Below are 12665 nucleotides of genomic sequence, written 5' to 3'. Positions count from 1 at the left end.
CGCAGTCCAGCACCCTGGCCTGTGGCCCAGCCCAGACTCCCCAAAGGGCAGTTTCCTTTCAGGGTGGTGTGATCTTACTCAGGGGATCTCTCTCGAGCCACATAATGCCAAGGCATGTTATTACAGGGTTCCTGTGGAATTTTCTTCCTCAAACCTCTTCTGCTACAAGGGCTGAGGAATTTGACCTTTTTTTTTTTTAAAGGAGAAAAATCTCAGCATGATTTGCAGAGAATAAAGGTGAAGGCAGAAGCAGAGGAGGGTCGACTCCCTTAGGCAGCTATGAAGAGACAAAACAAAAACACAGGGGGCTCCCCCCAACCCCCATGAGAGGCGGGAAATCTTGTGGGGGATCAGACACGGCCAGTATGGGGACAGCTGACAATCCCAACAGAACAGCTCTCAGGCATAGGGGGAAAATTCAGCTCTACGAGAAATCCGAAGTAAAAACCCAGGTCCAAAGGGGAAAAGGATAAACCAGCCCAAGCTCTTAATAAACAAGAGGAGAAGGCGGCTGCTGACACTACTGGATCCATAAAACTCAAGAGAGATCCGGAGTCAGCTTACAGCTCAGGAGGAGAGGCCCAGAGAGAGGGGCCACGGCTGCTGGGGTCACCTGGGCTGCAAGCAACAGCCTAGGCCTCCTAGGTCCAAGGGTCTTTTCAAAGATGCCCCCTTCCTCTCGCCCAAAAGGGAGCAGACTGGCAGTCTTTTGGAGGGGGCGAGCAGAAGCAGGTGGCCAGGAGCTAGCTGCAGCCCCTGCTGGGATCCTTGGTGTGGGGCTGGCTCTGCATTAGGGGGCAGCCAAGGCCCACGGAGCCGCTGGGTGCTTTGTTACCGAGCAAATCTCCCAGGCACTGACTGCTGATGCATAGCTAACAGGGCGGCAGACATTGATTTATGTTCAACTTTCCATTTCATCAGTGAGAGTTACGGCGCGACATGTGGAGTTCACGTTTTTTCGGAGGGCGGGGAGAGGTGGCTCGAGTGTGCAGACACAAACATGCCCACGCGCGTGCACACAGGCACACGCGCCAGCCAAAGCCGCAACTTTTTTTTTTTCCTTTTAAGAGGGAGGGCGAGGGGGCCAAGGCAGCCTGGCACGTCAGGAGTAACCTTTTGTCCACTGTTGCTAGGAGCCCAGTGCCGGTCATCTGCCGCTTGGGCAGACATTAGGCACCAGGCTGGCTGCCGGGTGGGGCGGGAGCACAGCCTGACCTTTGTGGAGGTGGTGTTGGCAAGGAAAAAAAAGCTTTTTTCTTTCTCTCCTGTCCTGGCCTTTCCATACAGGCCAGGTGATTGCTGGCGTTGATCTGGTGGCAAGGGGGACAGGACCAGCACAGACCACAGTGCTCCGAAGTCGCCAGCGGTTTTAAAGCCCTTACTGGATAGATGAGCAAACTAAGGCCCAGAGAAGGGAGAATGGTTCCCTGAGGACACACAGCAGTCTGGCAGCAGGGCCTGACTCAAGTCGGGGTGCCTGCATCCCAAGGCCAGCTTAAAGCATCCAGCTGGCTTTACACAGTAAAGAGGAGGGGGCTGCTACCACCGCAGAGCCAAGTCAGCTTGGAACAGGTGGGGGCTGGGGGTGGGGAACAGCAGTTGGGGTGCCCCGCCTTCTCTCTAATCCTTCTCAGCAGGGGTGACCCTGCCTTCTGTCAGTCTGTGGAGGCAGACAGCAGGGCGAGGGGTGGTGAGGAGGGGGGTGCTTCAGTCCCCACTCACCCCTGACATAGCACCTCTGTTGTCCCCTCACACACACACAGGGCAGCACATCTATCAGACCCCCTCTGCCCAAAGAGAAGCAGATAGGACAAGGGGCCGGGGTCAGAGAGTAGCGCTCAGAAAGGGAAGGAGAATTTACTCTCCAACAGACATATAGGGGAGGGAGTTCACCAAGAAGCTCTGGATCCCACAGCCCCGTTCAGGCCTATCTTCCCTAAGCAACTCTGGCTAATTTGAGCCTCCGTTTCCTCATCCATACAGTGGGAAGGCTATTATATCTCAGGCCCACCTTACAGGTCAAAGGAAATCACAGAAGGGGATGCCTTTTCTAATCTGGATAGTTTTCTACCAGCCACTCTAAGAGGGGGTCAAGAAAGTTCCACTTGATGGCCTGAGAGCACTGGCTAGGGCTGACAGGGAGGGCTGGGTTAGGCTGGGCAGCCACAGGACCACACCAGGGGCCTGACAGAGTAAGAGGCTGCTCAGACTCAGCCTCTCACCACCATAGCCCTACCTCAAAGACCCACCCGGCATGGTCCAATGTCAGCCAGAACCCTGGGCCTCCTCCAGGCTCTGCTTCCCACCCAACTCCAATATCCAGCAAGGGGCCACCAGGCTCCAGCAGGGAAGCACCAGCAACTGCACCCAGTCACCGCCCCAGTTCAGGCCCTGGCCACCTCCTGAGGGGACCACAGACCGGACTCTACCCTTCTCACTGGTCAACCTGAGAGAGCTTGGCCCCTCCAGGTACTGGCGCTCTTCCTGGCACCAGGTCACTCACTCTCTTTCTTAGGAACCTTTCACCCCTCTCCTCTGTCTTTAAGTTAAAGCCCTTTGTGTGTCCAATTCATGGTTCACCTTGATCCACCCCCCTCCTATCCCCCACATACATCCTTGCCCAGCTATCCAAGCCTCCTGCCATCCCAAACTTGCCCTTTCACATCCTGTCCTAGCACCCTGTCCCCTTTCCCTCCACTGGCAACTGCTTCCTTCTCAGGCTTCAGCTCAAATGTCAGTCCCTGGGGGCAGCTTTCCTAGATAGCCCCCAGGCCAGGTTGGCTGTTCCTTGTTGCACTGACCCCTCTGAATAATCACTCCCTGACTCCTCCAACAGTCGGTGAGGTTTGCGGTGGCCTCCTTGGTCTGCAGTGCTCACCAGGGCTGGGTGACTGGGAGGTCACTGTGCCCTGAGAGACCACACCTAACCCTTGGGCTACCGGATAATCAACCAGCCTGGCCATGTCTCACATGGTTCAGGTTCCAGCCTTAGACTCACCATCTGTCAAATGGGGATCTATGTCCCCAATTATCAAATCTTCCCTAGTAGCAGACTTTGAAAACCACAAAAACAAGGTGGTTTAATTCTATCCAAGTCTCCCGAGTACCAGACTTGCCCTGGTCAGCACAGAGAAGTCTTTCCTGTTGCAGTGGCTTTCTGGCAGGAGAATGTCATCTTACTCAGCTGTGGCTGCCTGCTTCCCGCTGGAGAGGAAGGCAGGAAATGGACAGTACTCGCCCCAGCTCCTGGGAACTGCCCGAATTGCTGCCACTGGCATATTCTCATTTACTGAGATTTGACCCTCCCTGGAAACACAGCACTCCACCCCGAGGCTCATAGTCCCCAAGGCTCTCTGCTGGGCATCTAGTCTCTGCTTGGTTACCATCAGTGCCAAGGAGCTCACTACTTCATTGTTAAGTGGGCAGGTGGTAGAAATGTCTTTCTTATAAAACTGAAACTGCCCTCCCTCTTCTTTTCTCTCAAGGATCTGAAATCCAAGGGCTAAACACTCACACAGAGGCAAGGCAGAGTATCTTCTATGTGGCAGAACTTAGATACTTCCAGTCAGTCATCAGAGCCCTCCTGAGGCTGCTTCCCTCCCAGAGAAACCCCAACTACTTCTGCAGGAGAGGAGGAGAGAAGCGTTCCCTGTAATTTCAAACGCAGAGGTCCTAGGTCATGTGTGTGTCTCTCCCTTTTATTTTCTGGATCATTTCTCTGTTTCCTGGGCTATACACATCATTTGCTCTTTCTCTTCTCCCCGTAGAACTGACAGGGAGGGTTTTCTGGGGGCAGACTTTGACCTCTTTCCAAGGTGAATGGGCTCAGCTGGCAAGATAAGGACTCATTGGAATGGTGGACACATCAATCCTTACTACCCCCCGGTCACAGCAGAAAGTATCTGGGGATGTTCAGAGCAGGATGGGCTGAGCTTCTGGCAAAGGGAGCTGGATCCCCCAGGGCTGTTCTTCCAGGGAAGATACAGTCTATAGCCCTATGACCTCTGTTGGGTCTCAACAAAGTCCATCAACAACTGCAGGCAACCTTTCCAGCTTTGTCCCCCACCGAGTACCACACCTTTAGACACCGTCCCAGCCAGGGCTCCATTGCCTCCAGGAAGCCGTCCTAATCTCCCATCTGGGGAGGCAGGCCTTTCACTTCCTGCTACAGAGCATGAGTTTATCTGTCAGTCTCGCTGGTAGGCTGGGTGCTCATGTGGGCAGACTACAGTTAACTCAGGTCTGGCCTAGAGCCAAGCCCTGTGCCTTCACATCAGAGGTGGCCAATGACTGCCACGAAGCATAGTTGCATCTGCCTCTGGGCTTCCATTTCACATCCACAAATGCAAACTCTGAACTAGATGGGGGATGGTAAATACGTAAAACATATCCTACCATTTACTTGCCCATGTTCACGGTAAACCTGGCCAGTCAGTATCTGTTAAGCCTGGACACAACACAGCTTCAGTATCATTCTCAACAAGTGTTCTAAGCAGCCACCTCTAGCCAATCGCAGCTGACATCTGGGCGGAAATACTGGCCACTTTTGAGAGAAGATGGCTAGAGATTCTCTTTCTACTTCCATTATTTCCCTCCTTCTTTGGATTCTCTAGTCTCTCTTCTTCCTGTAGACACTCAAACCTATATTGACACTTGGACTTCTGACTGCTGTGGAAGAACACAAGGATCAGGAACCGAGAAGCCTAGGTTTAGACTCCCATTACAGCCCCGGGTTGGTAACTTTGGACAGGTCACCTTTCTGAGTCTCAATTTCCCAATCAGCCATGCCTCCTCTGCAGAAACACTGTGATCAAAATGAAAGTAAGTTGCATGTCTGGAAACACAACATAACTGAAAACAATTATTGGAATTTAAAACAAAACAAGAACAAAAACAGCCTGTACCCAATGCTCCCTTCTCTGTGACCCCTGCCCTCCCGCAATTCTCCAGCTCTGGACCTAAAAATCCTCATTGGACAGTGCCTCCCTTAGAACCACCTTAGGGCCAAGGAGCTGGGGACCCACCCAGACCAGTGGGCCTGGCCAAAACCAAGCCGAGTTTGCCAGATGTGCAGCCCAACTGACTTAAGCTGCATGAAAAAAAAAAAAAAAAATGCCATTGCTTGATTATATAAAATCCATCTGGATCCAAAGCAGAAAATCCAAGTTGGAAGGGCCCTCAAGAGACCATCTGGTCCACCCAGTTTCATTTACTAGTGAGGAAACTGGGCCCAGAGATGAGGAACAACTTGCCCAAGGTCACTCAGCAAGTGTGTGAGCAGGTGGGGGACTAGAACAAGCATCCTCAGGCTCTAGTTCTCTGTTCTCCTCCCCATCCCAGAACCCTACCCCAGACCCTCCAAGCCTGGTCATGACTTAGAGCTCTGGGGCTGGCGGGGCTCCACTTCTGGTAATGTGAGCAACACAAACAAACTTAGTTCAAATGTTTCCCGGAGCCCTAGTGTACGCCAGGTGCTGAGGATGCCAAGATGAAGACAGCCCTTTTACACAGAACACACAGAATTAGAATGGTCTTGTTAAGTTCTACAATGACCCCAAGAACCCCACAATATTCTCCAAGAGTTGAGTGTGGCGAAGTCGGGTCCCAAACCACCTCCCTGTCAGCCCTCAATCTGCTGCTACCAGATACATCTCATGCCACAGGACCAGACAGGCACCGTCCACGTCGGAAGCCCAAACACCGAGTAAGATAGAGCAAACAGACAGAAACTAAGGTGTGGATGGCCAGACCTCCTGACCCCAGAAGGAGCCTCGCAGCCTGGCAGTCAAAGGCCTGAGGGAGGGAATCCCCTGTTACTTTCTAAGGAGCCAAAATAGAGAGTGGACAGCTGCTCTCTCCCACCCACCCTGGAGACCCCACTGACTTCTAAATTTAACACTAGCTGGGGGTAGAGTCCTGACCTGAAAACTGGGCTGGCTCCTTTGGGACAGGGTCTGGCCAAAGATGGGTCAGCCAACTCAGGCTGGTTCCTCAGTGCAAAGATCCTCCTGCAGCAGAGCTGCCCGCCCAGGCCGCGACCAAGCAGGGGAAGAAGTGCAATTGTTGGCAGCAGATAAAACCCTCGATACCATCTCTATTTCCCTTCTAATATCAGAGTGGCCGCCTGCAAGATGAGCGTGGGGGGCAGGGCCAGCAATCAATAGCTAATATTCCCATTGTGAATTGGCCTTCTCCGGAAATGGGCAGCTACTACCTCCTGCCAGAGAGATACCCTTTCCCCTTAGCAGTGACCCAGACTGAGCAGTTAAGGATCACGGCCAGGAAGGACCCCATCCGCCTTCATCTGACTGATGGGGAAATGATGCTCTGAGGAGGGAGGTGAGGGAGGGGCTTGGGCCAAAGTCACCCCAGGAAGCAGAGAAGCCAGGGCACAGAGTTCCTTGCTCAATGACCCAGCCAGCTCTTGATGGTTCATCTTGACAGGGGATCAGAGAAGTCAAGTCAAGAGGGTCCAAAAGTCACCGCTGTGTGATGGTGACTGCTGGTAGCTAAATAAGGACAGAATCAGTCTGAGATTTCTGACCACACACCCCTGAACGTCACAGGGGAGGGCCCAAGAAGTATGTCTGGAATTAGGCCTTAACCATGGACAATTATACCAAAGCAGGAAGTTGGGAACTGCCCACATATCAGGCAGACCTTGCCTTGCCCCAGACTCAGGCCCAAACAGAAGTTAATGGACTATTTTAAAAAATACAGCTGGCTACTATCCTCCTCTTCCCACCACAGTGGCCTGCACTGGGCATCCGGACGGCAGCATGAAGCCTCAATGGGATGCACATAGGTAGAGCCTGGTACCTGGGTGGGCTCTGTCTGCCAGGCAAGAAAGCCACATCTGCACATTATCAAGGGCATCATGGATGAGGACATATAAGCCTGAGAAAGAAGTTGCAACCAGATATAGGCAGACCCATATTTGACTGACTCCCTACGTGGCTGGTGAGCAGCATGTCCTAAACCTCCTCGCCTAGGAGTTAACATCCACCAAAATGTGAAACCTTGCAAAGTAGAAAGGTCTTCTAGGTCATCTCCCACCCTAGGGATCTCTAACAGGCCTTCGTCCCATTTTTGCTCAGATACCTCCTGTGTTAGGGAGCCCCTTGCAGCCTGTGTCTCACTGCTGGATGCACACAATGTGAAATACTGGCTTCACTGAGCACAAGTCTCCTTGGACTCTGCCTCACCGGTCCCAGTTTAGAAGCCTTGGGCTTCACAGAGAAATCTTTGCTTTTTTTTCCATACAACTGCTCCTCCTATATTCTTACCTAGAAGTGCTAACCTTTCAAAAGGCATGGGGAACTCAGGCAGATTCTCAAACCCAGCTGCAGACAGGTGTGAAAGAATGGGATGTTACACTCAAGAGCTTCAACATAAAAGTTCCTTCCAGTCCAGCATGCCGACGCCTCTCCAAGACAGCACTTCCCAGTCTCAATCTGGTTTAAATGGAATGAGCCCCTCCGCGAGAAGATGACAGAGATGAAAAAGATGCAGAGGGGGTGGCAGTCACTCCCAACCTTGACAACACAGAAAGTCCCCGAGACTCCAACAAGGTGTCTTTTAGAAAAGACTGGGCTCTCGATCCACGTGGGATCTGCTCCTGCCTTTGGCGGGGCAGAGTGCTGGGCACAGATACTCGTGGGATGCCGTCTGTGATCACACTCGGAAAAAATCAAGTGGTTAACCAGAGGGAAAGGAGTCCCAGACCTGCCAAGATGGTGGGTTTTTTGTTTTTTTACATTACGCCTAAGGTTTGTAGTTTGAACAGGCAAAGTAAACAATGACAAGGACAGCAGCAACAAAACAGAAACAAAGAACAGTTTACTTGTTTAAAAAAAAGAGGAAAAAAAAAAACCTTTGTTAAAAGACAGCTTCACCCGGACTTGGACTTGGGACTTGGAAGCGGCCCCACTGCCTCCCTGACCAGGGGGGCGGCTACGTTGTGAAGTGGGTGTGAAGAAAAACTCCAGCACATGCAGGAGGTGTCTGCTCTCCATTTCTTTTCTCCCCTCCATGGTTTTGGAAGGGGTGGACAAAGGGAGGGGAAGGGAAGGGTTTGAACCAGCATAAAGAAACGGTATTTAGACCATGGCAAACTGAGCTACTACTTACTTCTCTCTCTCTCCCCCTCCCTCCCGCCTGCCCGAGCCTGGCCTGGAGTGAACTGAGCACAGGACCAAACGAGGGCCCAGCACGTACCTGAAAGAAACCGGGTGGGATGGGGCCTCCGGGCATCCCATCATTGGGGGGAATGTTGCCAAGCACAGGGCTCGGGGCAGCTGCTGCACTCTGTGGAGACAGGAAGGTGGAGTTAGAGGCCGTGCCCACAATGAGAGACACTGAGTTCCGACCGCTGGCCCCCGCCTCTCCTTGTCCGCCCACATTCTCCACAGACCCTCCCTCCTCAAATACCAACTTCCTGGACAAGTGATGAACTCTGAGCCTCCCTTTCCCCACCTCTAAAACGAGAGAGCAACGTCCGCCATCTTGCACATGCAGAGCAGTAGTGGGTGGCCGACATGCAGTAGCTGTTATTAATGTAAGGAGGCCCTGCCTGACCGGCTCAGCTGGTTCATGAAGCGCCTTCAGGGCAGGCAAGGTGCTTCATAAATATTTGTGCCCTCTCCAAGAGGCTGGCATGTTGTATGGAGCAGAAGACCAATAAATATCCGCAACTTAATGAATAAACAGACAGCCCAGCTGGGAAACATCCCTAGAGAGAGGGAGGGGGAGGGCAGGTGCATTTTTGGAACCACCAGGGTCCTGGGTGCCGTAGGACAGAAGTTTGGCTTCACAACGAGGATAGTGTCGTTACTTCTCCTTTTAAACGCTGCTATTCAGCCATTTACCTGGTACATCTGCCTCAACAAATGCTTCCTGGGGTGAACAGACGTTGCTCGCCCCAGCCTGGATTTCTTCCAGACAGTCTGCATCCCACCTGTTCATGCGGTTGGCATGTCTGTGCTCGGCCCCGTGCTCGCACTGGCAGGGGAAGGCTGATCAAAGCACAGGCTTGACCGCCCCGACCTTCCCCGAAGAGTCTACAGTTCCCAAGTGTTCCTCCTGCAGGAAGCCCACCTCCAGCCTCAGTGGTTCCCAAACCCCAGCAGGACAGAGAATTTGAAACTAAATCACTAATCATCTCCTAGGGGTCTGTGAGACAAGAGCAAGCCCCTCAGGGTCACAAACACCTCTTTTTCTCTTATGAATGCAGCCCGCCATCACCACCTTGAAGAAGTTGCTTCTCCTTCTCTTTCCTCAATCAGAAAGTAAGAACCAGAACTCCTGACGTCCAACTCTGATGCAAGGAAACGAGGCAAGGTGTGAATCCCATGAACACACCACATGCATCAAGATGAAAAGATTCCTTTGGGAACCAATACATCTGGGTTCAATCACTGGTGCCTGTGCTAGCCAGGGATGACTGTGGGTAAACCACTTAGCCTTTTTCCTTTAGTTTTCTATAAAAAATGGGGACAGTTGTTGTCCCACTTGCTTGTGAGGGTTGTAGAAGATTAAGTGAGGGGGTAAGCTGTGTTTTGTAAACTGGGAGAGTATGGTAATCTGGAAGCAAGGAGGACTCAGTATGGGCATGTAGTGGGTACTTTAATAGACTCCAGGTAAAAAAATGGGTTGGCCACTCAAGACCAACACTTCAGAATGATTCTGCCCACATAAAAGCAACGCTCTCTGTCATTAAAGAGATTCTTCTAACCGCCCTGTAACGTGTTACAAGCATCTCAAAATATCACAGATTAGGTTTTCCCACCTCCCCACCAGGTTTGAGGCCACAGTCCACTTAGGAGGAGAAGCCACCCCAGCCCAGTGTTATCTGGGATGAGGGCTGCCTAGGGGAACATGCCAGGTTATCCATTAGCTGCTGTTTGTATGTGGTTAGCGGTTCTGTGAAAATGCAACTTCTCATGATTTACATCCAACAATTACTCCTTAGCAGTAGGGGCAGAAAAGTTAAAAAAAAAAAAAAAAATGGGGTAAGGATCCACCTACATTTTCTTCAACTTCTTTCAGAGATAAGTTTTATATTTAATTCTTTAATCCTTCAGGAACTCATTTTGGTAAAGAATATGGATTTTACTCCTCAGTCAACTGCCTTAGTACAATTCCCCCCAACTCATTTGAAATCAGAGACCAAATTCTTACAAAGACTTGGGTCTGTTTCTGAGCTTTTAAATTCTGTCCTATTTCTCTACCATTCCATTCTAATGATCAGAGTTTTACAATATTTCATTATCCTCTTCGATTCTTTCATGGAAGTTCTCTTGCTTATTTTTATCAACTCATCCCTCCAAACTTCAGAGCATTTATAAAAGTCTATCAAAAGAAAAAAATACTTATATATATAAAAATGTGGAGGAGAACTGACATCTTTCCAAAACAGAGGTGCGCCCTCCAGGGACAAAGTCTTTCTCCAATTAGTCACATCTTCATTCAACTCCACCAGCCAAGAAGGGTGGGTGAACCAATAACAACGATTAGAAGGCGGGTGGGAGCAGGCAATAAATTTGGGAAAACCAAAACACTCTCTTGCACTGACTAAATGTCTGATTCGATGTGGCACTGACTTGTCCTTGGGATGAGGATGAGAAAAGATGGAGGTCTTCCTGCAGTGCCAGATCTGGTGTAGGCCCAACCCTGGGAGGTGTGGGTGGCAGGAGCCGCCTGGCTCAGATGGCCTTCTGAGATAAACATGAGCACCCACATCCCCACCCACACCCCACTATACAGATGAGGAAACAAACATCTGTTTGGAAAGCAGACTCAAGATGACCCTTTTCCATTTATCCTCTTCAGAGTCCAGACCTACTCTTTCTCAGCCTTTAGACCAGAAACGATGCTTTGTTTTTAAAGAAAGATTGGAGTGCTCACTTTGGCAGCACAGACTAAAACTGGAACAATACAGAAAAGATTAGCAAGGCCCCTGAGCAAGGATGACACGCAAATTCATGAAGTGTTCCATATTTAAAAAAAAAAAAAAAAAAGATCTGAAAGTCTCGCAAATTTGATTCTTTAACATTTGTCATTTAGTATAAAACACTTCCCTATTAAAGAACATAACAAAATAAAGAGAAAGTTTGCCACTGTATTTTGTTAAACAATGTCACAAGTACTGCTCCCCCATTAAATGGTCACCCAAACAAGATTTTTAAAATGAGCCAAATAGTATATAGAGGTATCATTATTCAACCAATTTAAAACTGACAGACATTATAACAGTGTTTGCTAACTTGCTAGTTACAAAATGGTATCTCTTTGGTATTTTGACTTAAGTTTTTGGATCACTACCTTTGGAAATAGTTTACACTGGCCATTTATTGATCTACTTTTATGGTAAAACATTCATTTTCTTTGCTTTATGGGTGACTTTTTTCCTTAGTGATATATAAGAGTTCTTTATATATTATGGATATAACGTAAGGCTATCTTACAATGTTTTTTTAAATCTTTTAAATGAAAACTTGAACCTGGGAGCATGACATATCCCCTCACTCCAAGATCTTGTTTTCTACGAAATCGAGAGTGAGTTAATGGTTCTAGGAACTGAGGGTGAGTGGGTGGTCCATGGTCCTTTGAATGTCAAGGCTGGGGTGACCATGGCTGTGGTAAACCGATAGTATAATTCTGTGACATCTGGGTGGAGGACGGACTTCTGCTACCCTTCAGTGAATGGAAGGCCAAGTCAGCAGTGACTTAGGTGGCAGTAGTTCTGCAGTGCTTGTGTCCTGAATTATGAGTTATTGCTATTCTCTGATTATGAAGTGAAAATGTGTGACTAACAGAAAACTTTCCAAAGGACAGAAAAGCATGAAGAAGAAAATGGAGTGGCAACCGGTGTTACAGGGCAACAAAAGGGTTAAGAAATTATTGTTCCTCTCAAATCCCAATCCAAGAAACACTATCACTCCCAACATCTATCAATGTGACATTGCCCCCACCAGCACACCTCAATGTCAGGGGCTGTTTTATCCACCTACAAGAGCCAGCGCAATGGCATACAGCATGTGTTCAATAAATGATTATGACTTTTATTATTCAAAGACCTGCTCAAACCTGGCCATCTGGAGCCAGGTTTTTCTAGATTGCTAGGAATCGGCCTCTCCCTGTGGTTTCCAACTCTGAGTTAGAGCTCCATTAAGGCACTCAGCAGAGCATCTCATGTGAGTTTTCTCTAAAAACACAAAACCCAAACTGAAACCCCCTGACGTTCATTGAGGCCTACAGCAGGCTGGGGCTGCGGTAGGTGCACAAAATAGAAATCCCCTACGGAAGCAGAAGAGGAAGGAGCGTGGGACTCAAAAGCCAGGGACTCACTCCATGTGGGCTCATTCCCAGCTAGGAGCCCAAGGACAAGTCCTTTCTTGCTCTGGGCCTCAGTTTCCCCATGTACCCAATGGAAGAGTCAGGAGATGACTTCAAGGGCTCTCCTCAGCCCAGTTCACACACCTTGGGGAACAGGGACTAGAAATAGCAAGCAGCTCCTGCATGCACAAGAAGATGATCCTCTTTCCAGAGGACTTTTAACTCTGGAATTTTAACTCTTCTCTGTTCATTATAGAACACTTAGAGATCAAAGATTGAAAACCACCCAGAAAGCCATTTGTTATCGGAGCCTGTAGATAACAGCCGAT

General features: G+C 49.7%; 1 protein-coding gene and 1 non-coding gene across 2 annotated transcripts in view; one reads left to right on the top strand and one right to left on the bottom strand.

Moving 5' to 3' along the window:
• SSBP3 (single stranded DNA binding protein 3) overlaps nucleotides 1-12665 on the bottom strand; it is a 155259-nt gene that overhangs the window by 37291 nt on the left and 105303 nt on the right. Inside the window, exon 4 of the mRNA XM_011370432.2 lies at nucleotides 8218-8307. Coding sequence (XP_011368734.1) covers nucleotides 8218-8253 — 36 coding nt within the window. The 5' untranslated portion in view covers nucleotides 8254-8307. The remainder of the gene's footprint in view (nucleotides 1-8217; nucleotides 8308-12665) is intronic.
• LOC111745926 lies at nucleotides 10900-11002 on the top strand. The gene has a single exon (XR_002782852.1). It is a non-coding gene; the product is annotated as a U6 spliceosomal RNA (small nuclear RNA).

This window comes from Pteropus vampyrus, unplaced genomic scaffold (genome assembly GCF_000151845.1).
Source record: "Pteropus vampyrus isolate Shadow unplaced genomic scaffold, Pvam_2.0 Scaffold170, whole genome shotgun sequence".
In the NCBI taxonomy this organism is placed as follows: domain Eukaryota; kingdom Metazoa; phylum Chordata; class Mammalia; order Chiroptera; family Pteropodidae; genus Pteropus; species Pteropus vampyrus.
The sequence above is the reverse complement of the archived record's forward strand: the minus strand, read 5'-3'. Positions and strand labels throughout refer to the sequence as shown.